The 27,930-nt window shown below is 36.5% G+C and overlaps 2 protein-coding genes across 4 annotated transcripts; one reads left to right on the top strand and one right to left on the bottom strand.

Annotated features, from left to right (window-relative positions):
• Nucleotides 1-717: 717 nt before the first annotated feature.
• LOC115622323 (serine/threonine-protein kinase unc-51) lies at nt 718-27,629 on the bottom strand. The gene is made up of 12 exons (XM_030516230.1): nt 26,889-27,629; nt 17,746-17,919; nt 4,534-4,621; nt 4,341-4,466; nt 3,724-3,797; nt 3,500-3,660; nt 3,269-3,405; nt 2,968-3,117; nt 1,683-2,906; nt 1,476-1,612; nt 1,118-1,253; nt 718-938 (listed from the first exon to the last, which is right to left on the bottom strand). Exons 1-12 carry the CDS (start codon nt 26,976-26,978, stop codon nt 862-864), a joined length of 2,574 nt encoding a protein of 857 aa, XP_030372090.1. The 5' UTR covers nt 26,979-27,629; the 3' UTR covers nt 718-861.
• LOC115622324 (leucine-rich repeat-containing G-protein coupled receptor 6) lies at nt 7,311-14,936 on the top strand. Of its 3 annotated transcripts, none has more exons than XM_030516233.1 (8): nt 7,311-7,556; nt 9,648-9,949; nt 12,482-12,666; nt 12,793-13,046; nt 13,108-13,383; nt 13,581-13,845; nt 13,923-14,105; nt 14,167-14,936. In XM_030516233.1, exons 2-8 carry the CDS (start codon nt 9,897-9,899, stop codon nt 14,319-14,321), a joined length of 1,371 nt encoding a protein of 456 aa, XP_030372093.1. In that variant the 5' UTR covers nt 7,311-7,556; nt 9,648-9,896; the 3' UTR covers nt 14,322-14,936. The 3 variants fall into 3 exon arrangements, with proteins under 3 accessions (XP_030372093.1, XP_030372092.1, XP_030372091.1); XM_030516232.1 differs by having other exon boundaries at nt 7,311-7,604; XM_030516231.1 differs by having other exon boundaries at nt 7,311-7,831.
• Nucleotides 27,630-27,930: the final 301 nt, after the last annotated feature.

Genomic DNA, 27,930 nt, shown 5'->3' with positions numbered 1-27,930 from the left:
ACCTTGATACCGTGCCCGTAAGTATATGCTTAGTTTTTCGTTATTTATTTGAATTTATTATTTTGCCTTTTTTATACACTTTAATATGTGTCTGTTGGTAGTTTACTTATAATACATATGTAATAATTCTTAACTTTGTGGACTTGTTTTCAAGCTACAATTTCAGTTGAAAATTAAATTTGTTTTTTCAGAAAAAGCCTAACTAAAAACTATAAACATAACACAAAATGTGTATGTACCTTTGTGTTTGTGTAGTGCAGCCATAAATATATATAAATTCATATATATATCCATTTGTTTGTCTGAATGTACGTGTATATATGCATATATATATAAAGGAATTTGTATGTATGTACTAACATGATTGTTCTTTATAACATAGGCGTAGCTAGGTTTAATTACCGCTAGATTAAGTTGATGTATAATTAGTTATAAATTAAACTGAGTTGGCTTGCATGTGGCCCATATTGTTGATTTGTTGGTTGGTTGCTTGATTACTATTTCTTGCATTTGTATTGTAGATAATATTTAAATGTATTATTTGCATATCTTAAGAGCTATTTGGGTGTCAAATGCGGCCATTTTCTCCGCACTTAACAAGCAAGTTCTCCAAATCCGATGGAAAAACAATTCAACTTGCATACTATTTACATTACACAATCAGATATCAATGTGGGCTCAAATAAAAATGTAAAAAACAAACAACTTAACATTAAATTATTGATTTCAAAATGTATATGTTAGTGTAGTTTTGTTTAAATCACATGTTGCACACGCTCAAATAAAACGGTAAATAACTTAAGGAAACGACGACAAAGACTGTCGTTTGTTGCTGCTTTCTATTGTTCCAGTTCCTGCTGCTTAGGCGTTCTCATCGGTCACATAGATATATCCATGCTGTTGCAATATGCTTAAACGCTTCTCAACAGCATCGCGATCTATAAAGAAATAAAAATGGACATTTTTGTATTAATTATGCTTTACATATAAATAAACTCTTTTAATCGTAAAAAATTTTTTCGTTCTACGCGTTTTTAACTTGTTTTAGTAACAGCTGCCCGCTGTTCCGGATAGAAAACTCATATAATCATCAAAAATAAAATGAAGCGTAACTTACATTTGTTCAACAGCATTTTGTCTTGCGGATGATTGCATTTTTGGACCAGTGAGTGGAGTAGAATGTGCGCGGTATTGTAGCGTTCGAAACAATTCTTGGTATTCTTGAGCAGCTCATCTAAGGCGGCGGCTTGACACTGTGAAAAAACAAAGCAAAGAAAATTTTAGAACTATAAAAAGAAGCTACTTATAATATAAAATTAAGTATAATACTAATATATACTGATGTACCGTAACATTTATCAAGTTCCTAACTCGCAACTGAACTTTTAAAAATCGAAAAAAATATGGTTTGCGAAAGTCGGAACATGAATTTTTTGTGTTGTTGCTGGACATAATTTTACTTTTCTCTCACTTACCATATCCAACGCATAGTCGTAGAGTATCTTGTCAGCCGTTATATTAAATGCATTTGCCTTTTGCAATAGACCGCTGCCATTCAGACGCTTGGATTCGAACAGTATGCTGCGGTACTTGGAGTTCATGGTAAGCAGCGCTGTGGCGGTAGAAATAAACAGTTATAAAACAACGTCGGAGGATTTCGAAAGGGATTAGGGAGTCCATACCATTCTTGACATTCGACGATGGCTTCAATTGGCCGGTGCGCAACTGTTGGGAGGCCAAATTCAGGCCGGAAGACAACAATTGGAGGGCGCGCACCAACAAAACCAGACGCTCCGCTCGCTTGCAATGCTCCGGAGCATGTGGCGGTATTTGCTGTTCAGTGGCCGCAGCATTGCTGCCAGCAACCATCAGTGTGGAGAGCGGCGCACAGCGCGAATCGGCCACCTCCTGAATGCAATCGGTGAGCGCGAGCACAAAGTTCAGCTTTGAGAGCGTCTCGTTGTGTTCGCGATCCATCAGCGTCTCCTCGGACAATTCGGGCGCCTGGAATGCATGTTGCTCGTGCGCTCCACCGCTGCCTGGCACACCCGCTCCCGTGTCCAAAAGACTCTGTAGGCCACCTGTGGCGCCCAGTTCGGGGAGTGTAAAGGCCCGTGGGCCAAGCATATGGTGCTGATTGTTATTCTCCGAGCCACTGCCCGCTGAACCAATGGAGCCGAGGGAGCCGGGCGCCACCAGCAGCGTAGGGCTGCCCAAGGTGGGCAGCTTGGAGAGCGCAGCGGACGGAAGCACCGGGGAGCTGTTGCCCGAGCGACGCAACGGCGATTGCGAATGGCCCGGGGAGACCTGCCAAGTGGATGGCGCATGCGGCGGTGGCGTCTCTGACAGCGAACCACCCGATGCGGACCGATGACGTGTGGGCGGCGTGCCAATGGCGAATTGCACTGCAGGCGGCGAAATGGAATTGATGTCACTGCTGACGCTGCTCTTGCGTTGATCGGCACGCGGTTGCTTCACACTAATGGGCTGCGACCGTGGAATCTGATGGGGTGCGGTCAATGTGGCCACGGTCAGTGGCATGGCCTGTGATTGCTTGGCCGGTGACCCAGCCATGGTTAGCACTTTATCGTTAGCATGACGACGCGCTGGCGCCGGCACTGGCTTTGGCTCTGAAATGGGCAGACTACTGGGTCGTGGCGGACTGGATTGATTTTGTTGTTGTGGCTGCTGTTGCTGCTGTATCTGTGCTCGATTAGCATTTCCCCCGCCTCCATGTCGTTTCTCATAATCAATAATCTGTTGATCCTCCGGCAAATTCTTGGGTACAAGCACAAAGTCATCAGAGTCCTCATGCGAGCTTGACGATGCGCTGTTGTTCTCGCTGTCGCAGAGAACGCCCACATTGGTGATGGTGGCGCATATAGCCGGATTGGCTACAACGGAAACTGCAAATCGGATTTTATTTATTGGTACGATCAGTGTGGATCTCAAAGCGGTGGAACATACCCGCATTTTCTTCCTCGGCTGCATCTTCGTCCTCCTTCTGTCGTTGCTGCTCCTCAGCGAGTTTTTGCAAATGCAATTCCTTCTCGAGTTGCTGCTGCAACGGACTCTTGCCCTTGGTGGGCGGGGTACCTCCCAATGGCGGCATATCAACTGCAAGTGATGAAGCAATCAGTTAAAAATTCAGAAAAAGCTTTAAAATATCATTCTATTTGTATTCTATTTCAGCTGACTGTCTGGAATATCAGGTAGATCATTTATACATATCTGTATACTATTCTAGTATATATAGTTTTTCACATACCCGGCGATGCAGCTGCTTTCTTTCCCTGCAAAAATCGATGCACAAAGAAACTCTCGTACGAAATTCTGTCCTTGGCATTGCGACGCAGCAGGCAGAGCAACAAATCGCGCAAATCTGGCGAAACACCGCTGGGTATTCTGTAAGGAGAGAAATTTGCCAAGTTTAATTTTAGCCGAAAAGCGCATTAAAATTGTCACCGTTCGTGACTCTCTCCCGCTCTTGATATCTTACTTGGGCGCCAGATTAGCATTCTGCTCATAATAGAATTTCAATTCGTTGGGCGTTTGTGCATAAAACGGTGCCTTCCCAGTCAGACACTGATAGACAATAGTTCCCAGTGACCAGAGATCAGCTTTAGCGTCATACTGCAGCGACATGATGACCTCAGGTGCCTAGCGAGGAGGACAGAGCGGAACGTGAATATAGATTTCTAAATTTTCCCGATTCCCACTTACCATATACATCGGCGAGCCGCATAGTGTAGCCGCCATGACACCTTCGTTCAGAAAACGCGCAAAACCAAAATCAGCTAAAATGGTTTTCAAAAGGGAAAATTCAAAATATTAGTATGTTTTGTTTTTTCGATAATTAGCCCCTTTTTGGGTGAGTGGATTTTCGTATCAATGTTTGTCTTGTTCATCAAATCAACAACAATAAAATTAATATTTAAATAATACAGTATGCGATTTTGTTGTGAGAGATTAAATGAAGAGCACTAATCTTGAGGACGATTGTAAAACTTCTTCCTTTTCCTATGCCTAATCAGAAGATTATCCCAAATATTTAATGATTTAAAAGGAACCTAATTGTCACCAATAGCAGGAATCAATTAAGAAAGGATATTCCCCTTTGAAGACGGGATAAGAGAAATATTTAATACATTGTTCTAACTTGTCGAGATTAATTTGTTTAGTCCATTATAGAAATTGTTTAAGTAATTAGACAAGTGGAAACACAAATTGTGGAATCAGTAGAACCTTTCTTCGAGCCAAATGAAAGTCATCTATGATCTTTATAATGATATTTTTCATATTCATTTGTATTATTCTTTTTTAATTTAACCTATATTTACCAATTTTTAATGTTATTTTCGATGGTGCTGGCAGTGCTTTGCCATAATTGTGCGACAGCAATATGTTTTGTGGCTTGAGATCACGATGCACAATTCCTTTGGTATATAGCGCTTTCATGGCACCAGCTGTAAGTTGAAAATATATATTAATTATATGTAGTTAGTGGTAGGGAAATGTGATCTCATGTCTTACCTAGTTGTATGAGAAACAGTCTAACTGTATCCTCGCTCAGTGTGCCCTTCATGTTCAGATAATCCGCCAAGTCGCCGCCATTGCAGTACTGAAATGAGATAAAGGTAGACGTTTCCTCATTATACGAATGTCTTGCTTCAAATCTTAATGTCATCGCCAGTTAAAAATGTCTGGCGGCACATCGCATCATCAATATACATAAATATGCTGTACAATGCGTCTACAAGCAAAACGCGTACTATGCGAATGAATTACGTTTAATCAGAGCTAAATTTGCACACATTTTACAAATCGTCGCCGTCGTCACATACCTATTACTGTATGCTTAAGTGTACTGTGTACTTAAGTTAATATATTTGTGAGGTCTTTTGCTTGACCGCCAAGCAATTACAAAATATCCGCCTACATATTCGCAAGGTTAGAGTTAAATTATGGATGTAGTATGTACTCGTATGTATAATCTTGAAATTGTTAGAAATGCGAGATGACCAGAGAAATTGTGGATGGGAAAAATGTTCAATTAAATGACATCTTAGTTATGAAAACTTGCTCCACAGCTTGCTTACATATGTACGCGTATGTGTAGTAACTAATGTATGAAATGCATTTGGGGTCGGCTTTTAAATAAGCTGTTGTTTTGTGTAGTTTGTTTTATAATTTAAAATCCTACACATATGTACATACATATGAGCATTTACTTAACACTTAAAAACTCATAAATCCCGCTGCTATTAAAATGACTGTCCAAAGTCAAGTGGTTCTTTCTAAAACCCATATTGGACAGGTTTAAAAATATGAAAGCTGCAATTATTAAAGGCATTTGAAAGCGCGTGTCAAAGTTGACTTGAAATCTTAACCATCTCCCATTGGACACACCCTTAACGCAGGGCCGAAAATAATGAATTCAGTTCAAATATATTTCTGTATAAATGAGAAGACTCTGCGTAACCATCTCACTGACGTCTAAGGCTAGATATGCACGCAAACTATTTGCACGCATACGTCTAATAAAAGAAATTGGCGTGTATGACGATAGCTAAGATGTAATTACAAGTATAATTTCTTCAGAATGTGTTACTGTGCACTTAAATGTATAGTTTTGTTTAAGAAACGATTGTACATTTTCTAGAAACTTATAATATATATTCTATAAAATATAATATAATGATAATTTGTGTGACTGCTTAATTGTTAACATATTTTATTTATTTAAATATTCTCAGCAAGCTTTAAAATGTATCCAGATGCCACTTGAAGCAACCAGATAAATAAATCAAACGAAATCAAGAAACTACATTATTTTTGGATAGTTCAAAAGTGAAAACAATGTTGGTTTGTTTCTAAGATTTTAAGGGAATCGTTTTGCTTCAAATAAACTCAATTTACCAAAATCTCAATTCTGTGTTAAATATTAATATAAATACGAAAAAGTTGCCAGAAACGATTACCGCGAATTAAAACCTAAAATAGCAGAAGCAAACCTCGCCAGAATAACAAGTTTCCAAACACATAAGCAATACATATGCTATACATAATAAGTGTACATGCATACATATTTATGAATGTATAAAACATATATATACATATGTAAATTAATCAAATTCTTGGCCTTTTTTTTGTTTCCTTAAAGTTTTTGTTTCTGAGAGAACTTGCAAACTAGAAGGAAACGGTTGGTTTATTTGCCATGGTGGTTGGTTATGGCCGCTGCCAAGGGATGTGACCTTGAGGTATGAAGTCGCAAAAGCAAAACCCTAAAATTTTAAAAACCTTTGCACAGACATAGTTAAGTGCTTTTGGAAGAAAAAAAAAAACAGCTTATGAATGAATTTGAGGAAATCTGACCATATGGCACTGGCACTTTAATGAGCAAACAAAGAGCAGCAACAACAAAACAATTACGCACACACACACGTACACAGACACAGACACAAAATAACGGCCAATTAAAATTACGAAATTAAAATGACAAAAGATTTCACTTGCTTTTGTGGAAAACGTAACAGTAAAATAGCAGAACCAGATTTTAGAAAAAGATACAATAAAGTCATTGACATGTAACAAAGAAAAAAAAAAGTTCATGATACGAGTACGTACAGAAAGTAATTTCTAATTTAAATCTGAGTGAGAATATCGGAAAATGAGCACTGATTGGGCTTAGATTACGTTCGATAATCAGCGCAAATATATTATTTACAATGAAAATTCTCATTAACGCATTAATCAGCGCATTTTGAAACTTCAGTTACACAGGGCTCGGCCTTTGGACACACTTTCTCGCTCATTTCTATACCCTGCACCTGAAGGTGTGTTAGGTTTGACAGAAGGAATTTTAATGTAACTTTATTCTACTTTCAATTTTATCCAAATACTGTAAACTATGATTCGGATCTTTTTTCCCCTTTTTTTTTAAAGCCAAAAATTAATTAATTTTAATGGCTGGAAATTTTGAGCACAATTGGCAGGTTTGCCCAACAAGTGATTATTAGATATAAATGTAATTTGATTAAATTTTAAACAAATAATCTTCAGTTTCGTTCTTCTAGCTATTATTGTTTGCTTCTGCTGTATAACACAGCAGCGGAAGTTTGTTTGGGTACCAGGAGGGTATCTCATTGTCGGACTTGCTCCACAGTACCACACATTCTCTCTTGTTTTTAAGAGCAGTAGCTAAGAGCTTTTGAAACGCACAGCTAACACTGAGCTTCGCATTTTGTCTTGCGACCACTGGCGCGCTCAGTCTGTTGCCGATGCTCGCGCCATACGCGTTCGCCTCTCGCCTTGTATCAGCTTCGAAAAGCGATTCGAAAAGCGTCAATCGCTCAGTAGCCGCGTCATTTTCGTATTGGGCAAAAAACAAAGCGTCCATTTTGCCGTTTGCCATTTGCCTCTACAGTGGCTCAAAACAATTACAGAAGCGGGTTACGGGTGCCCCCAAGAGCATTACGTAGCAAAAACCAAAGCAACGCCTCAACCGAAACATTGAAATAACTTCGTGCTACTATATGCCTGCCCAGTGACTAAAGGTCAACATTTTGTAGCAGCTATGAGGCGATAAAACAGAGCGAAGCATGGTGCACACATAGAAAACAAACCACACACACACACACACACACACGCTCATCTATATAAAAGTGAAATAAAAACAAGCATTTAACAAATATGCATATGTATTGATGTACATATTTGTATACATTAAAAGCAAGTGCCATGGAATCGTGTATGAAAACAAACTGAACAAGGGACTCAGAAACAGAAACAGGAAAAGTGCCCCAAAACTGAATTAACACTACACAGAAAAGTATCAAGAGTCAATGTCTTAAAAAAAAAAACACATGTCAGTCCTATCTTTATTGATACAATTTTGTTTTATCAAAACCAATTCATTTTTACTGATATTTCTATATTGGAGAGGCTTATTTTATAATTCTGATGCAATACGCTCTACAAATGGTCTTAAGAAACTTCAAATGCTGATTTTAAATTCGAAACAAAAAACAATTTAAATATTTAAAGTTTCAAGTTCTTAGCGACACATCGAAACATGGAAGAAAACTGGATATGCCCTTAAAACAGCTCAATTTTTTTAATTCGATAATTTTTCCGTTCGTTTTAAATACATTCATTCAAAGCTTTGCTGAATTTAAGATACTTAATACTGAATTAGACATAATTGCAAATACGTATAGTTAACAACTTTTATTCTGAATAATTAAATCGTAATTGAGTTGGCTTTAGAACGTATTGCTCAAAAGGTCAATAGATTTATAGGCCGTTTGGCAAGAATTGTAGAGTACCGTTGGCTTTTCAAAAGGGTTTGTGCAAATAAAGCTCTCAAAATGCTACCTCAATTATGGCAAACACAGAAATTATGTCAAACAAAAACCACTTAAAAAATGAAACGAAAATAAAACAACAATGAGCGCAACAAATGACACACAAAATTGATAAGATTAGCGATGGAAAATCTTAAACATTCTACCGATTAGTTTAGACATACCGCGCTCACTAACACATACAAACACATATACGCAATTAGCAAAGGAATAATAAGAGAAACAAAACGAACAACAGATGCATTGACAAATGATGTGCAAAATAATACATAAAAAGGAATAAATGCATGTGCATATCATCAGTGTTGCCAATTCTTGAATGTCAGAATAAGCCAGAACTAGCCAAACTAATTGTAATGCTGGCAATACCCGGATTTTTCATTTTTATAAATCCGTTTCATTGGTGTAAGAGCAGTCAGTTCGAATGGGTCTATGCTTTTTGTGAAGCTCCATATTTCATATTTAATAAGACGAGTTTATTCCACAACTATTACAATGTACCACATATGTAATTATACCTTTAGTATTTATAGCACATTAAATATCACAAAAGCCAACTTTAAATTCTAAAAACGATGTAATTTGCAATGCTTAAAATAAATACAAGTATAAAAACAAACTACCGAGTTGACGAGAAAAAGGCTAAACTGGCATATGCAGCAATCAAAGCTCGCTCTTTGCACTTTGCGCTCTCATTGTCAGTTCAGCACGCAGCCGTGAGACGCTCACCGCCTTTTGATAATGCCGACACACATACAGTTAGCAAAAAACACAGCTGTCAAGAAGAGGAAAAAACAAGTGCTCGCTGCAATTGGCAAATTTCGACGGCGCTCTTCGCTCAGTCAAAAGTTGACAGCGAACGAGACAGGTTGGCCTCGCGTTTTGTGTATGTGTGCGAGTGTATGTTAAAATTGAGCGGCATAATAAAAATACACAAAATATTTTACTGCTATGTTTTAGTAAAAGCATATACCGTTTGTCCAATTAAATAAAACAACTGCGAAAGGACGTGCCCTTTGTTCTTGATATACAACGAATGAGGTGTTTTTCCATTTAAAAATGTTTGTAAAATGAATGGAAATCAATAAAGTGACTGATGATGAAACTTTTGAAAATATTGTTGATTTCGGATATTTAGTGGCTGGTGCAAGTTTAAAAATACATACAATATATAATTAAGTCGATTAAATCCAAAACATAATCCACAAATTCCTCGAGTCAATTTGATTATTTATTTGAATAGAAATTACGTCAACGGTAACAATAAATTATAATTTTTAGGCACCAAAATTTAGCCAAATACAAACCAAAAACTTTGTTTAAACAATGATATGGCAAATATTTGCTTACACAATGCAAACAAACAAGTAATGACAAATACGTACAAATAAAACAATATTGTTATAAAGACCGACTTTCAAGTGAGTAAATAATTGCACAAAAGTTGCATAAAACAACAACGACGACAACAAAAAGCCAAAACAAAATATACCGCAACTACAGCTACAACAGCAACAACAAACAAACAAAATGCACGTGTATTACAAATTTGGATTACTGCTCATTTTTTTGCTCAGCGTAAGGTAAAGATCCAAATTAAGAAATAAACCTATAATTTATGGATAAGTATATAAGTTGCCCCACATTGAAAAACTCTTTAATTATTAATAATTAAAACGCTTGAAATAGTTGTTTATTTTGAATGAATAATAATAACAAACGTCCCTATTTAATCAACTCCAGTTAATGAATATCATGTTTTATTGAGAAATTTACAAGCTTTTTATGGCATTCAGTAGCCTGATTAATCCCAATATTATCAAACTTAATCGGAAAGAGTAACTCTATATATGTAAATGCATAGCAACAAGAAAAAAGTTTATGGTTTGAAGAGTTCAAGAGATCTCCCCTATCAGAGGAATTCTAGTAGATGTGGTTACGTCACGCTGTCATGCGTCATTCAATAATATGTGTACTCAGGTCCAGTATTTCCCCTACATATGCTAATTTCCATTATGGGGAATCGAATTACATGCTTCTAATATTCTCCCATTTGGTAATTTCTTTGGAAATTTGCAGCTAATAATTACTAATGCATAGCAGCACTCTCTATTCTCTGCTTTTTCCGACATAATGCTGTTGTAAATCGTCCAACTTACAAAGTCAATGTACAAAGTGCAGATCTTGAGATATTCGTAAAACAGAATGACAATAACTCGCGCTTATTGTCCATATTAATCATTAATTGAATCCAATGTCATAACACAAACCTGTTGGCGTTCAACGAGGACTTTGAACTGAGCACCAAAATTATAAATACCTCATAGGAAACTCACGCGATAAACGATTGTATTGATAGCACGGCAACAGGCCAGAACCTCAAGTAATTATATTATAACACATTTAATCATATCGTATAACTGATATAAAACAAAAGCCACATAGTAGCACCACATTTGTTGTGTTAGCTTATCAAATTCTCATATTTCTCTTCTTCTATTTTGCACTGGGCGGTAAAAACACAAAGTTTCTCTGCGGTCAAGTTTGAAAAAAAAAAAAGTAATACTATCTCGACTACCCACCCAAGTTTTATGACTCACACACGTAAAGGAAGCACAGCAGAAATTATTACGCTCAGACTTTTTTCTTGTCTAGTTTGTGGACGGCATTGAAAGAGACTCTATTGATTTTCTTGGCCAACAGTGTTTGCAATGATTTAGTCTGTTGTCGGGGGAGGGGGGTGTGTCGAGGAAAAGGGTGTATCGTGTGTCGTTCTAGGACCATCAATTGTAGGTAAACACACTAAGTGTTGAGATGTCAGAGTGTAAGTTGAAACCTGTCATGGCTCGTTGCAGCATGGGGTTTTACAATAGGGCTTTAATCCCATTGATAGTAAAGCGAGACTCTTAGAAATGAAGGGGTGAGTGAGCTCTGATTGAATGCTGAATGCACTTATATTTCCTTACATTTTAAAAAAAAAAACGAATATACAATTTTTTCATTACTTTTTCTTAATCGTAATATTGAACTTTTTATAAAAAGTGCGATTATTCATCTAGTTTCTTCTGGAATTCTTTTTATATTCATTTTAACGACAATACTTAATGCTTCTGTTATTTCTATTTCAATGTTTCCTCTGTTTCACAATTGAAATGTTGATCCTATTCATCAGATAATTTCGATTGTTAGCTTCTACATTTCGTTTCTATCACTGCTTCTTTGGCAATCATTAGAACTTCATAAACAATTTATAGAAAACTCGACGTCAAATTGTAAGACGCACTTCAACTGTCGTTGGCAATCACGTGACTTTGCAAAAACTGTCAACATAATGCCGCCTCACTGACAGGTCCTAATGAAGGATTAGAAATTAGCGAACAGAATAAGGTGGAGAAGACACCAAGTCAACGAAAAGTGAGAGTAAGTGCAGGATAGATACTAAGAATGACTGAAAAACCGGTCAAGTTGTTGTGGCACCATGTCGTAAACGGGTTTTCGCCCATCAAACATCCAGTCGACGTGACCGACCAAGCGACCGTTCAGTACAGATAAACAGGCGACCAGATAATACATTCATTCATTCATGGAGAACGCTAAAAGCCAAATAGCAAACATAAACAAAAGCGTGTAATGATAATGAATAGACAACTTAAAGCAGAATGAAAAACAAAAATCTTACAAAAATATAAACGTAAACTACACAGACACACACTCGAGTTTCTACGAGTATGGGAATGAGGGTAGTAGACTCGTATAGTATACTTGATATGGTGAGACAAGCGTCGTCGTCGTCGTCGTCGTCTCCGTCTGCGTGTATTGTATTGTTAAATGGGTCAAGTGCGTTCAGGACAAATTACTAGGTGTGTTCTGCTGCTATACATGGTGATGTAAGCAGCTTTTCACCTAAATTGGCGAGTTCACAAAATGGCAAACCACTTAAAACTAGCAGCAACAAAAAAAAAAAAAAAAAAAAAAAAAATACAAATAAAATGTTAAAGAAAAATTTGGTCAGACAAGTTGTTTGGCAAACAGGCGCTAATATATGTACATACGTATGTGTCTCTCAACTAGATGCTAAGTAATTAATGATGCTTCATTAACGCCTTTTCCCCCAGCATCAGTCATACAAATGCAGCGCCTGCCCAAAATCAGAGCAATGTGGAATACGATTACTATGGCGATGATGACGATTACAGTGATGAGCAGCTGAGCAGCGATGGAAAGTCGCCGGAGACGGCAGAAAATAGACTGATGCCCACATCATCGACGACAACAACAACCACATTTCGACCGATCTTTAGTAAGTTCATCAAGGAATATATATCAGTTAACAAAAATAATAATTGCTTTGATTCTTTCGTTAGCATTATTAATTCTTCCAAAATGGCATTACTAACTTAAATGTATGCTCTTCCATTTTATGCAGACATACCACGACGCAGCAACCACGTGCTGGAGCCGAGCTGTCCACGCGCCTGCCACTGCCTCGAGGACTACAAATATGTGCAGTGTGCCAATGCACATCTCACACATGTGCCCCTAGACATGCCCAAGACGGCGGCCATTATAGATTTAAGTCACAATGTCATTGCCGAGCTGCGTGCTGAGGACTTCGCCAATTTGTCCAAAGTAGTGGAAATCAATTTGAATTATAATCTGTTGAGCCGAGTCGATAAGGAGGTAAGTTGCTTTAGTTTTTGTTATATTTTCGTACATTATTATAAAATACATTTTAATATAGGCATTCAATGGCCTGGAACGGCTGCAACGACTGCGTCTAACAAACAATCGACTGACGAAAATAGAGCCCGACACTTTTGCAGGCGCCGCAGATTTGTCGCAACTCGATTTGAGCAACAACAGCATTTCGCAACGAACTGATGGCTCGTTTCTCAATCAGCCCAGTCTGACTGAGTTCAGCTGCTCGAATTGCAGTTGGACGCATCTAACAGATCAGACATTTGTCAATATGAGCTCCTTGAATGTTCTACGTTTGGATCACAACGATTTTAAAAAGGTAAGTCTACCCGCCACAATTGCTGGTATCGAACTATCGATAAACAGCCAACGAGTTGGCAGCCCTGCACATATGCAGAGCATTGCCATGCGCAGCATATAAGTAAAAAGCTGCGGTCAGCTGCTTTTCTGTTACTCGCTATAAACGTTTCACTCGCTCTAATGTGTGTGCATTTTCCACTGTTCTCATTTTGACAGCAAATCAATACGCGAGCTTTTACGCCGCTAAAAAATCTCATCAAATTAAAACTGCCTGAATTGGACCAACAGAATATTGAGGATCTGTGCAATCTGCTCAAGTCCATTGACAACATCAGCTTCAAACACTTTGATGTCAGCTGCTTTGAACTGGTATTGGGCACATCATTCAACGAGAGTCTAATATTCGCCACAGACCCGCCTTTCAAGCGTGTGACCGACTTGCCCACAACAGTCAAGACAACGCCAGCGCCCCAGCGCACAGGTGAGCCATGAAAATTCACTTTTCTTTATGGTTGGATAATCGCGTTACTATGTTTGTTTATTGTGTGTCTGAAACAGCAAATCGCAACAAACACAACAACAAAATGTCCAACGACACGACGTCAATAACACCAGTAAAGGCCGGCATTTTGAGTGAAAGTAGCGATGGCGTTGCCACCTCCTCGGGACCAACAGATACAGGGAAGGAAAATCCAAATCAGGTGTCAATATCAGAGGATACGATTAACACGCTGCTTATATGTAAGAAAAGTGTAAAAGCGGCTGAAAAACTAGCCACTAATTTGATTTTTTCCATATGCAGGCATTATGGTCATTGCCATAATAGGCATCATTATTGGACTAATCTGCCGCAAGGACGTTTTCGGCATAAAAACCAAATGCTGCCGCACTAGCAAACCGGAGCCAAAGGATCAGGTACATCCCACCGAGGAGATACCATTGAATAAATTAGCCTAAGACGACTCCACTCCCCAAAAAAAGTTTCCAAAGTTTCATAGATATCAAGCATTGAGAACAAAAATTCCACAGAGGGCATTTTTTGCGACATTATACAATGTAAAATGTATCTGCCAGATACAGTCTAAATAGACTAAGCACATACATTCACATACATGCTACTTTCTAATCGTTTATATCGTGGTTTTTATAGCTTCGACCCATTGACGTCACCCAGCCGTAGACTCCATTGTTCGGGAAACTATATTTAAACTCGTATACATCGTTCACAATAGCAAATGAATTCCAAAATTGTTGCAATTAGTTTTAGCTAAAAGTATGCCTAGTTTAAGCTGCCTAGTCGCTTAGCGTATCAGTAGTTTAGTTAGTTGTGTTGGTAAAGATATGTATGTTTATATATACATACCTATATGCATATATACACATACGAGCAAAACGAGCATTCTATATGGTTAAGTTTGGATCACATTTTACGACATTAGCTATATCAGCTCTTGGATAAATGCTAAGTTCATACTGAAAATAATGAATAGGAGTAGCTCCTAGAAATGTATTGTACTTGCAGTACAAAGTTTTTCCAATATATAATAAACAATGATTGTAAATAGTTGAAAATCGTACGGAGTTTAATTTCTTGGTAATGCTATAAGGATTATTTCATGAATTCAATATACTCGTAATGGTTTGTATGAACATTAAAACTACATTCGTTGCTATTTTCAAATCTTCCAATTAGAAAAAAAGAGAATTTTTCAATTGTTTCAAAAGATTGATCTTAAAATAATATAATTCGATTTCGAAAATTGTGAAAGTAGTATATTCTGGCTAATAACTGAAGATACTATATATTCATTTGCTAGTCCTATTGAAATTTATGTTGTCCCAGAAAAGTTCTGGGAACTCAAATGGAAACTACTCTCAACTTTGGCGTTTTTCAATGGAAAGCATAGTGTTCTTCCAAAACAAAAAAATATGATACACCCGGACTTTATGCACCTATGCCCACCGCTCTGTCTATCAGCACACCACCTGTCTTGATACACCCACTTCCCATTCCACACGTATATTTCTGTAAACGTATTAAATAACCACAAATAGTAGTAGTCCGCAAAATAAACAAAGTAGCAGGAATTAATACATAGAGAGAGAACGAACTGATTACATTTATTGGGCAGGGCCCTTAACAAACAAATTAGAATAAAGCGAGTTCGTAAACAGGGAAAATGGGGCCAAAGTCAGACGCGCTAACGAAACCGAACACATGCATAGAATATATACATATGTGTTGTTCACACATAGCATATGCAAGTACATATGTGTGAGTACGTGAAATGTACAAAACATGCAAAGCAAAACAAACCGGGCAAGACATTGTGCTCATTTGCAACGCTGCGCAAATACTCTTTCAAGACATTCTTTATTCATTTCACTCATTCAACGAAACCAACAAAAGAAGAATCAAAAAATACTGATTGAGAAAAAGTGACAGTAAATACAGAACGCATTATAAACATTATAACATATTCTAATTAATTATTAAAGAATGATTCTGCCTACCTATCTAAATTTTCAAAGATAAATTAATTTCATGTAGCTTATCTGAAATTTCTGGTATTTTATAGAAACGAAAAATATTATAAAATCAATGAGAAATTGTCACAGTAAACACACCAAGCTCTACAAAACAGACCGCATTATAAAGATATGCGGGATAACACATTGAAATTAATTGTTAAAGAATGATTCTACCTAGCTACATATCTTTCCAAAGATAAATGAATTTCATTGAACTTATCTAAAATCTCTAGTATTTTATATGTTGGCTTTGAACAGTGATTCCTAAAGTAGTTTGTTCTAACAGAAAACTGAATTTTAGTATAGGGTGCTTATTGGTTTTAAAACATTACATTTAAGGCATTCAATTACAAATTTTCTCACCTAGCTATTTGTAAAAAAAAAAAAAAAAATCCAACAAAAACAATCAAAAAAAAAACAAGTATTTTAATATCATTGAATAAATACTTTCAGAGAACACATACATATGTAGTGGAATATAATGCATTATTTTTGGAGAAAAAATGTTCCGCCAGTGAAAAGTAAATTATATTTGAAAACTTTCATGAACCGTAACCAGAGTTATGGCCTATTCAAAACACTCCAGTTATCAAAGTGCATAATGTGACTTCCCTATTCAATCTTATCAAGGTAAGCACACGCGAAACTAAAACCCCTAATATACAAGTACAATACAATGAACAACAACAGTAAATAGTGCGCAAGGCAGTCTGGACGCAAGTTGACCCACTTTTGTTTTTTATTGCCTATCTGAATGTTAAATGTACGGGCAAAGTAGGGAAAAATCAGCGCATTAGTCGAGTAGATATCGAAAGACACAAATGTATCTCATATGGTAAGCGATATATAAATAAACAAATGCGTAAAAGAATTAATGACGACGCATTTAATGCCAACGAACGGTTTGAGTTTGTGAATAACACACACACACACACAAAAAAAAAACATTTTCTAGGTGAAAAATATAAAAACTTTTATTTGATTTGCTTATTTTCTTTGCGAAAAACATTTCGCAACTTCCGCAATTAATTGCGTAGCTTTTTCAACTGCACCAAGAGACGGGCGGAGAGTGCAACGGGCACGGAGTCGAGGGCAGACCTGGGCTTGGCCGTTGGACGTGCAAAGTAGCGTGCAACTCTTGGCTACGTGCATTTACAATTGTCCACATCGCCTCATTATTGTTGACACTCCCTGAGTCACAGCCATAAACTTGTATTGTTGTTTGTGCTTTCTATTTGCTGCTGCGGTTTGTCAAAATCAGCAACAAAACAAAGAAGACCAGAATACAAAAACAATGACATTGCGATTTAGCGACTAAAAACAAGATAACAGTCTTGGCCCACCGAGAAGCTAAAACGCTAATCGAGATTGCAATATTTCTTACACAAAAGTACCAAAAGAAATGGAGGAAGCAACCGATCGATCCAACCATATATATGTGTGTGTGTGTGTGTGGGGACTGACTGGAAGGGAATCATTACCATGAGCGGCCATCATATCTCCAAACACTAATTTGAAATCTAGATAATAAATGAATACCATTCAGTACCATTGTACAATATCAACAGACTTCCCTCTCACAGATGTACATACATAGGTACTAAGAGCGAATGCCCTATCAAAATCTAGTCAAATAATGTTCATTAAGTTTAAGCAAAATTGCATCTAAGATTGAATCCAAGAATCTTGTAGAGAAGAGTTACTTTAAAATGTATTGTCTTTACGACTCATAACTCCTACGGCACATCTAGTAGAAGTACCGTACTTGTCAAAACGTGTTGTAAAATAGAAATAACCTTCCTAGCAATATCGCAACTTCCCATGAGAGACTTTTTAATCATTCACTCACCTCCATGACCAAATTAACGCAGTCCTGCGACTCCTTGCAATCCAAGAGGGCCACAACATTCTCGTGATGCAATTCGGTGAGCTCCTTCAGTATTTTGATCTCCTTTCCCAGTAAATTCTGTGTCTTGATTAGACCCTTTTTCGAGATGCATTTTATGGCAACTGGCATATGTTTCTGAAATGAAAACAGCAACAATAATTGTGTTAATTAATATTAATTGTTATAAGTCATTTAGCGGTTGTGCCTCTAAATGAAGTCATTGCACGCTTAACCTAATTAAATTTAATAAATCTATCTTCATTGGAACTGTAAACACAAATGAATGCAATTTAATCGAAGTGAATGAAAAAGTAAATAAAAACGTTCATGCTGATCTCAACCTTATGTCAATGCCCGATATGTTTTTAACCTCTAATCTCAAAACATATTAAATTTATCAAACGAAATTAAAATGCAAATATGAATTTCAATTCTAAAATAGACAAAACAGCTGTGAAGATATTGTATTTTAATTAAAATTAACATATTTATGATAATTATGGCTCATAGTTTTTGGGAAGACATTGGAAATGACGGCTCCATTGATCAGTTTACACCCTAGTTATAATTTTCAAAATTTTGCAAACGTCTCAACAGAAATAGAGAGAGTCGACGATGTCAAGACCCTTCAAACATTTAACTCACATACACACTCCAAAGTAATTAAATGTTTACAAAGATTTTGCATGACCTCGAGATCATGCAAACACCCCAACAGATGAAAGCTCTGTGTTATCGGTCAAGTAGCGAATACGTATGTATATTACTTGATTTATGTTTGATTTGGTATATAAATAAGAAGCAGTTAATTTTAAAAATAAACAATTAGCGAACCATGGTCCGCTTATCGTCCAGCCTCGCAAACAAATCTTCTCCTCAGTGCAAATATAATGTGCATTGTATATAAATATGTGTGAGGCAATATAAGTATGTAGCTCGGCAATGCAGTCGCGACTGAAGCGATTGCTGCTCCAGCAATTGGCATAAACCACAGATACAGAGAGTATCTATTACTAGATGTAGTGGCATCACATGAAAAGCATGTGCCAATCACGTGGACAACAGCAAATCACGCGAATGAGCGCCAATTGTGGTTGCACCTGAACAATCGGGTGCGCTTTATAATATGTTCACATATACATACATATTATGTATATGGCTAAGCACTGGCATAGTTTTAGGTATAAATTTCAGACAGAAAAAACATTTGCTCTACTTATTTAATAGAAGTAATTTCTCTGGAAATGTTGCCCGTAGATTTAACAAGAGAAATTGAATTTAGATTTTAAAGATATAGCTAATAGTATAATAACTTAGCAGTTCAATCAACGTTCAATCTTTACAATCTAACAAACCAGCAGTTCAATCAAGATTTATTATAACAATCGAGGCCATTCTTTAGCAGATGCGGCATTATGAAAATACATAATAGTTTGCGAATTTAATGCAAATTGAGAAAAGAATCTTTTAAACCTTCTAGCTATAGGTTTTAATTATAAAGATGAATGTTTTATGATATTTATAATAATATTAATAATATTATCTTTTAAACTTGCTTTTATGCAAATATTTGTGGAAACCAGAACGGGCCGGTATATTCCAAATGGAATAATTAATAAAAATTAATATTGTCAATACTTTTGAACTCAGAAATATTTTTCAATTCTCAACAACGTAAGTTATATTTGTATCGTGTGCCTTACACAGGACCCTTTGAAAATAATAACACAAAGCTGATATTTTGGCAAAATGCTTTATGCTTTCACTCGAACAATATTGAAAATATCACGTTTCATTAGCAGTCACAATAATGGACAACAAGTTTTGGTTTTTCCACTCCTTAATGATGTCTTTCGAATGTAGTCGTGTCAATTTTGACAGAATGTCGATAAAACGCAGGCACTCATCAACATGTGGCGTCATCAGAAAGGGATATTTTTAAAAGGTTTTGTTTATTTGGGTGATGCAACCAATTCAAATATGTATGGCTTTTAAATCTAAGAAGCATAACTGCAACACCCTACAAGATCGGGAATATACGCTTAGCTAAACATTTGTGTCTAAACACAAAGAACAGACAACAAAATAAATAACAAAAACTAAAAACAGATTTCGTATTTGTTAATGGAATAGCCGCCAAATCAGCAGATCCAGTTACCGTAATATATGCATACCAGACACTATATGCATACTTGTTGTATTCGGAACACAAATATGTATTTTAAAAACAATTTACACTTCTGATATTGCTTTTGTTTAGCACTATTAGTCCCTTCTCTAAACAAACCCAGACAATTGTCAACAGCTGTTGAGTGCCAAAGTCAATATGTTCAGGGACAGAAGAGGGGTAATGCGTTTTATCGCTTTAGAACACTCAGTCATTCAACTAGGCTGGCCAAGTTCTTAATCAAACAAATGTCGTCGTCGTCGTCGTCATCATCACTGTTGTCGTTGTCGCTATCGCTGCAATGCCAAGTGCAAAGAGCCCCGGGCCCACTAAGATTTTGCGTATCTAATTATAAACGCACCGCAAACCAGACGAATGGGGACCTAGGCGGGTCCTCCGTTTCATCGGCACATTGCCGCATCTGTGATTTGCATGAGCACGCAGCTCATTTGGCCGAAGGCAACCCAGTGGTGGCACATGTGTAAGATGCAGAGGAAAGCGGACGCGAAATGCAAATACATATGCTGGCTATATAAATTATAGCAATGCAGTGGAACTATATCATCGTGCTATTTTTGTAAACAGACATAAACAAGTAATTGAGGAAACTTCTGATTCTAGAGGGATATCAATCAAAATAATGCCAAGAAGGAAAGAAATAAAATTTCATTCTCTTCAAAAATGCGCTTCTAAGCTTATTAATTCGAACTACTTTCGTTTGGCTAATTTCAGGATTAACAACAAATGTGTTTATATCTTGGTACTTGGTATTATGAGGTGGACTATTCCATTTATTTATATTACGTCTTTTAGGTAGAAGGTCTGTCCAATATGCATATGTGATGGCGCTTAAGGTACTCTCTTAAGATGGACCAATGTCAGCCTTTTTCCATTGAAAGTGTATTACAGATAAGCTAACAAGCGTGGGATCTGCCTCAAGTATCCTTCTAAAATTAAAAAGAAATTAGGTTTTTATAGTGGTGGGGATACGCCGCCAGACAACCAATTCCATGATTTCTGCGAAAAATGTAGAGATCAGAATCACGGAGAAAGCGTAGAACATCTTCTCTCTATCTCACGGAGGTTTCAAAAAACAAGATTGTGAAAATAAGTAGCTTTGTTCATTAGATACTTAGTAATTAACAGTTTTTTATATTATTCCGAATTATAGACTTTTTACCAAATTCAATTAATTTCAGTTGCAGACTGGACACACTTAGCAGCTTTTATGAAACAAATACTTTATGTAATGCTTTTCGAAATCAATTAGCAAAACAAACATGCGATTTAGCAGAACTAGTTAAGCAGAATGGAAACACCTTTCCCATTTCAGACATGTCTGAGGAAGCAAAATGTGAGCCACGTGTAGACGGTAGACTATGGAAATATGCACATAAATTGTTTCTTATTTCAACAAATGACAATTAATAAAATGTCGTAAAAAAGAAATAGAGAAACATACGTTTATTTTCTCACGTAAACCTGTTTGGCAGGTTGTGTGGCGTTTTAGACATGTTTTATGTAGCTGGCAAGTACATAAACAAATACAGATACGCTAACATTTGTATTGGTACATGTGGTCGAGCTAATTCTTGTTCCTAATAAATTAATAATAATAACTAGTGTGGCCGGTATTATTATTTTTATTTTCACGTTGATCAAGCGCAAAAAATATGTTGCTTGAAATTTAAAACTTGCCAAGAGATTTCCGCCACGGATTTCAATTGTGATTTCAAGGCATCGCAGATACATTTTCACCATATATAGGAAACCAGTCGGTGCACTGCACTGCAGGTCCAGTGCATGTCTGCGTGTGTGTATCTGCCAGATAGTTTTGCAACATTGTGCGCTATGATGTGCCGCGAATTTTCTTTCGCACAATCTCATAGCCATAACAATTTTTGTTGGTTTCCTTTTCCATTTTTAGACAAAGGGCATTGCACCCAAAACTTCATTTAAGCCATTGCTTATCATTCATAAAAGGCCGTGGTTCATTGAACTCCATACCAGTTGTTAGTATCCACATCCAAACTAATTTTTTGCGACGCAATTGCTGGCAATTGTCATTGTTAAAATTTCTATATGTACCAATGTCTGTCATACGCATATACACAAGTACATACATATGTATGTCATGTGCAATAAAACAGATACATATGAAGGTGAAGAGGTGGTCTAAGGGGGCTCGGCGTCAGCTTCCGCAGCTCAGCCGCGTTTTGCAATGCAAATTGTTGCGAGCGACCGCAACTTTCTCATTTGATTGACACCATTCGGTTTTCATTTTGCATTTGTTTCACTTTAGATGTGCGTACTCGTATGTCTGTCTTATTTGTTTGCTTGAAATCGAGGTGATTGGGTCAAGAACTATTCACGGTAAACGAACTTTTAATGCAACGCATAGGAATAGGCCTTGGATCTGGCTCAACGGCTCATATCCATAGAAAAAACGATAAGAAAATGTAATCTAATCAATCATTACGAATTTGAAACCCGAAAACAATTGCAATTCTTTTTATAAACACGTGACGTCAAATAAAAATGCGAAATACTTTAAGTTGAAGGTCAAACTACATACGAATTCAACTAATGCGAAAGTAAGGAAATGTTTAAACACAATTATTTCTCGTACTTTCTCATTACCAAGTCATAGATCATAAATAATATATGGATAGAAGAGTAATTAAGTACGCTCGATTTACAATTCAGCATTATTTTTATTAAATTACTTTCTGGCAAAACAAGATGTTTCAATCTTCAAAATTATTTCAAATCTTTCTGAATATATTTTGTTTCTCCTAAAATTTCAAAATCGAGATATAATTAATTAGTCACATAATCTGTTACTGACCTGTGATCATTGTGCCATCACTGTGCGAAAAGAAAAATCTTTCAAAGAAAAGAAACATTGAAAACTCGACAACATAAACAAATTATAGTCAAAATAAAGATTATTATACTGATCTGCTATAATAGTTCTCTTATCTACTGTCTAAACAAATATTAAGTCACTATTTTGAAGGCAATCACAACAAACTTGAGGTAAATATATGCTGACAAATCACTCTTATATTTCATTTAAATTCAAGTTTCATTCACATATGTATGTATAGGTCAATACTGATTCTGAAAGAAATTACATTTTTGAGAGATTAAGAATTGCAATTGAAAATACAGGCGAGTATTAAACACATTTATTTAGACTAAGTTCCATATGTTCTCCCATTTCGAAAAGCGTAATATGAGTAACCGATTAACCACGTGTAAGGGTCTGGCATATGGCAGGCATTATAGCGACAAGGGCGATAAGAAACGCCCGTCTGGAGGCGCGTGGGGACGTAATGGCGCAGCTGTCTAAGTGTTTCGAAAAGCGCATTTTAAGCGATTGAATAATGCAGCTACATAGATACTAAAATAAAAGGCACAATGCAATTGCACACTGACAGAATTATGAGAAATAAATGAATAAAATATGTGAATAAAAAAACGTACTTATTACGAATAACAACAACAAAACAATAGGCAAGGGTGCGCTGGAAAGAGACTAAGAGGGGGTTACGAAGCCATCGCACACAACCCAACAACATCAACAACAATTGGTTCGCATTTGCACAATGTGCAATATTTATATTGTGGCTATATACATATGTATGAACATATGTAGTATTCGTATGTATGCAGGCAAATGCCAGTTTTTAGGTATGTGTGCCTGATATTTAATCGACTGCGTCCACCGCTGTGAATTATTCAAAATATAAACAAAACAAGTGTTGAATATGTCCGACTAAGGCATACCTTGCACCCAGTTTTTAGTATGAAATATTAATAACTGAGCAGCCAAAAACCCCCACAAAGTGTGCTTCCTAATAACTCATTAAAGGAACGTTTATTGTACATACGGTTTGAAAGTTATTTGTCTTTACTCTCTTATTGCATTCAAACTATTTTCAAAAACTATCTAATCAAAACTAGTACTAATCAAAAGTTCCAAGTGAGAAAACGAGCAAAAATTTATTTTAGCATTGCAAAATTGCTTGCCTTGAGGCGAAATTCCCACATTTTCCATCAGGGAATTGGCTAAAAACTTTAAACTATTGTATAAAAACAAATGTGAAATTGGTTTAAAGTTAACTTGAACATTTTAAAAAAAATTGTTATTTTGTCTTGTATTATTATAGACTTTGGAACTAGACTTATGTACATATGTTATGTACATATGTATGCTACTGAGCTGCTGAGTTTAACATTCCTTATTTGCATATTCATTCACTGAAGTTGGGTTTAAGTACTTGTAGCTCTTTACGCCTCAATTTACTCATCACATTTGCATGCATTATTCCATATGTAAACATATGTATGTAGTATGTATTTGTATGTATTTTTAGCTACTTCACTTTGTCTTTTTGTGGCCTCAATTCAATTCACTGACTGGCTGTGTTTGTTTTCATTCTGGATGCACATGTTTTGTGTGCAGCATCTTTTGTAGTCTGTAAATGTCAGAGTTCCCATCTGTGGCCATTTGTTGACAGGCTATTTTTAACAGAATGTTGCTGGTTGGAGCACGTGCAATGAAAACTCAAAGGCCGCCTTCTTTAAATGCCATCCGTGTCAACAACACGGCTCGTTCGAGTGAAACGAAACTGCAAGTTACAGATACACTTAACTGCTTGCTGATACAGCAAGTCAAAAAATGAAAACCAGTTCTGCGTAAAAGAAACCAAAAATAAAAACACAAATCAAAACAAGACATGAGCAAAAAACAAATAAATAAATGCAAAGTGAAAAGCGAAATTTTGCTGTATATCCCCAACCCCAACAGCTGCCAGTTATTGCATCAGCTGATTTTGTATCCGACAGATACAAGCGCATATTTCACATTTTGTTTTCAATAAACAGCTGTTGGCCTAACTGCATACATACATACTTACATACATGCATACGAGTTTAAGCATTTTAGCATATATTTCCATACAAAATCTGAATCCCAAATAAAACACACATAAATAAACTCTAAGGCCAAGTGGAAATTGTTTATAACAATTCGTTTGCGCAACATTTGAATATATGTGTACGTATATACATACTAATAGCATTTTTATGGCACTTCTGAGCTAGACACAATTGCATTACTTAATATACTCGTATGTACAAACACAACCACCTACATGCACGAATCTCGACTGTTATCTGTTTTCTAACGTGCCCAAGTTCGTCGCGTCTATATAATGAGCACATAATTAATTACAATGCAACAACAATGTCAGCACTACCAGCTACAACAATAGAGTTCGTCCCAAGCCGCTTAACCGACATTTGTTGATGGCTTTTCATTACAATCGAAAAGTAATATTAATGGAAACTGGCTCGATTTTTTCTGAGTATGTCATCTCATTTTTATATTTACAATGATTTGTTGGCATTGGTTATTGTCATTGCTCCAATTTTCAATTCCTACCCATGTGCACTTTGTGTTGTGTGCCAAGTGCATTTATTTAACGAAAATTTTTGTATTCCCAACGCTTGTGCAAGACCAAGAGACATACTTATAATGTCTTATAGTATGTACATACATACATACATACATATGTATGTACCTATCATGATAGACAGCAGTTCTAACAATAGTTTAACATTTTCTCTTATGTTCTCTCTTCCTCTTTCTCTAAGCCTCAGAAGTGGTTCTGAGGCTTAAGAAAAAAGTTCATAGCAAGAAAAATTAAGCAGCACCTAATTGGCTGTCAGACCAAGTCTGAATTAATGGGAGCTATTTGTAAGTATTTATTTTAAGAAAAACCGGCTTCTTATTTATAATCAGCGCTGAAAGCAGCAGAAAAAAATATATATTCTCTTCTACAGCATTACACGAAAGATAATGAAAAAGAAATGCGACTGGACTACCAATATTGTGACTTGAATTAATTTTTTTAAAAGCTTTTTTTTCAATTGACGATTTCACTGAAACGGCATTAACTTGCACACAAAATACGTATGTTTAATTAAACTCAATGGCAATTCAAAAATAATAATAATAAGTGGAAAAATTAGGTTTAAAATAAAAAACAGTTTAAACATTCCGTCCGCATAGATTCGCGAATAATGTAGCGAATCAAATCGATTATGCTTATGTATTTTAGAAATCTATAATACGACATTGAACCGTATCAAGGCAAAGTTATCATAAGAACCTATTTGAATAACTCTAACAAATATGGTTTGACTATATTCTGATTTGTATGCCACTGCCCAAAATTCAGGCAACCAACCACTTGAGTCAATGAACACACACACTACTTGTATGTACGACCCTGAAACGCTTTAAGCATGAAACGAATCCATTTATACATATGTATGTACATACGTACATATATACATATGAATGTAGATGTACGGGCAACATAATACATACAGCCATACATACACACATACTTGTAGGCCAAAAAATCATCGCACGTGCGATAGAAAAATAGTGAGATAAAAGCAACAATCGAAATATTAGAAATGTAAACAAAGCAAAATTCAAAATAACATATTGTGTATGTGTGTGTGTTTGTGTGGGAAAGGCGAAAAGAATTAGAAGAATAAAAAGAAGTAATAAGCTGCCATTTTTTTCACAATTGCCGAGCATTTTGATATTTACAGCTTATTGCGTTTTATTTACCACAATGCTGACGCGTGTGTTACTTTTTGCTAATAACTTTTGTCCTCATGTTATTGAATAACAAAATAAAAATAAAAACAACAGCCAAGCCCACTACTAAACAACAACAGTATGCACAAAGTAAAAATGAGATAAACAAGTTTGTGGTCGCTTTACGTTCATTTCGAAATTGCCAAAGGTGAAAAAAAGAAAAACAAAAACAATGGAAAACGTCATCGGACACAACTCCACATACACAAGACCAATGAATGCACACGATTGAAAATTTTGCATTAATCTTACCTTACGGTGACGTCCTTTATAGACCACAGCAAAGGCGCCATGGCCAAGCATATCCTTCGAGCTGTACTCATACTCTCCGACAATATTCATTGCATGCAAGGCAAAGGCAAGAGTTGCAGATCTGCGTTGCGGGCGTGTGGCAGCAATGCAGCTTTGCTTTTGGTTCGTTTTTCTTTTCTTTGTTCGCTGGTCGACGCTTGGATCACTTGGCAGAGCAATCTGTGTTTGGGGCACAGGCCACTGACACCCTCACACGGATACGCAAACACTCACACACACACACAAACGCGCGCGTAGAAAGAAGCACGCATGCACAGGTCGTCGTCGTCGGTGGGTTGTGTGCTTGGTCTCCCAATTTCAATTGTGGAAAAATCAATTTTTTTGCATTACCCACAAGAACTACGCTACAATTTCACGTACACTTGCGTAGCACTCGTTTCTTTTGCAGCCAGTTGCACTACAGCTCACAGGCTCTTTGGTTAATTATCAAAAACACTTTGATTGCTTGTAATTAAATTAAACTTTTTTCTTTTTACATCAGCTATTTGGTGGGTGGGTAATTTCGTGTGTGTGTGCGTGCTAAATGTGCACAACACACACGGTAAAGCACGAAACAAAATATATAGACACACTCTGCGCGCCTTTTAGTAATTACGGCTCTGACGTTATCTAATATGGTAGGCAAGCCGTTTTCTTTTTCTTTTTTCCTCAACAATTTCTGTATTTCCTCAACTACTTCGCAAGACTAGTTGAGAAACGAAACGAAAACATTAACGATGAAAACACGACTAATCGGACATTTCGGAGTGTGACCGCACCGCAGACGGTTGCACACAGAATTTGTAGCGCAGCCCTCCCAGACTGCTGCAAATATCACATGTTCAATATAAAACCCGGTGCTACCAGACATTTCAGCATGTACCACACATGTATCCCAAATAGTTTGTATAATAAATGTATTTAACAGTCTTATAGGTCTAATTAAATGGCAAAAAGTATTGAAAATATTTGCAGTAACATCTATCGTATCTTTGATGAGAAG

This window comes from Scaptodrosophila lebanonensis, unplaced genomic scaffold (assembly GCF_003285725.1).
Source record: "Scaptodrosophila lebanonensis strain 11010-0011.00,11010-0021.00 unplaced genomic scaffold, SlebRS2 tig00000043-arrow-pilon, whole genome shotgun sequence".
NCBI classification, from domain to species: Eukaryota; Metazoa; Arthropoda; class Insecta; order Diptera; family Drosophilidae; genus Scaptodrosophila; species Scaptodrosophila lebanonensis.
The sequence above is the reverse complement of the archived record's forward strand: the minus strand, read 5'-3'. Positions and strand labels throughout refer to the sequence as shown.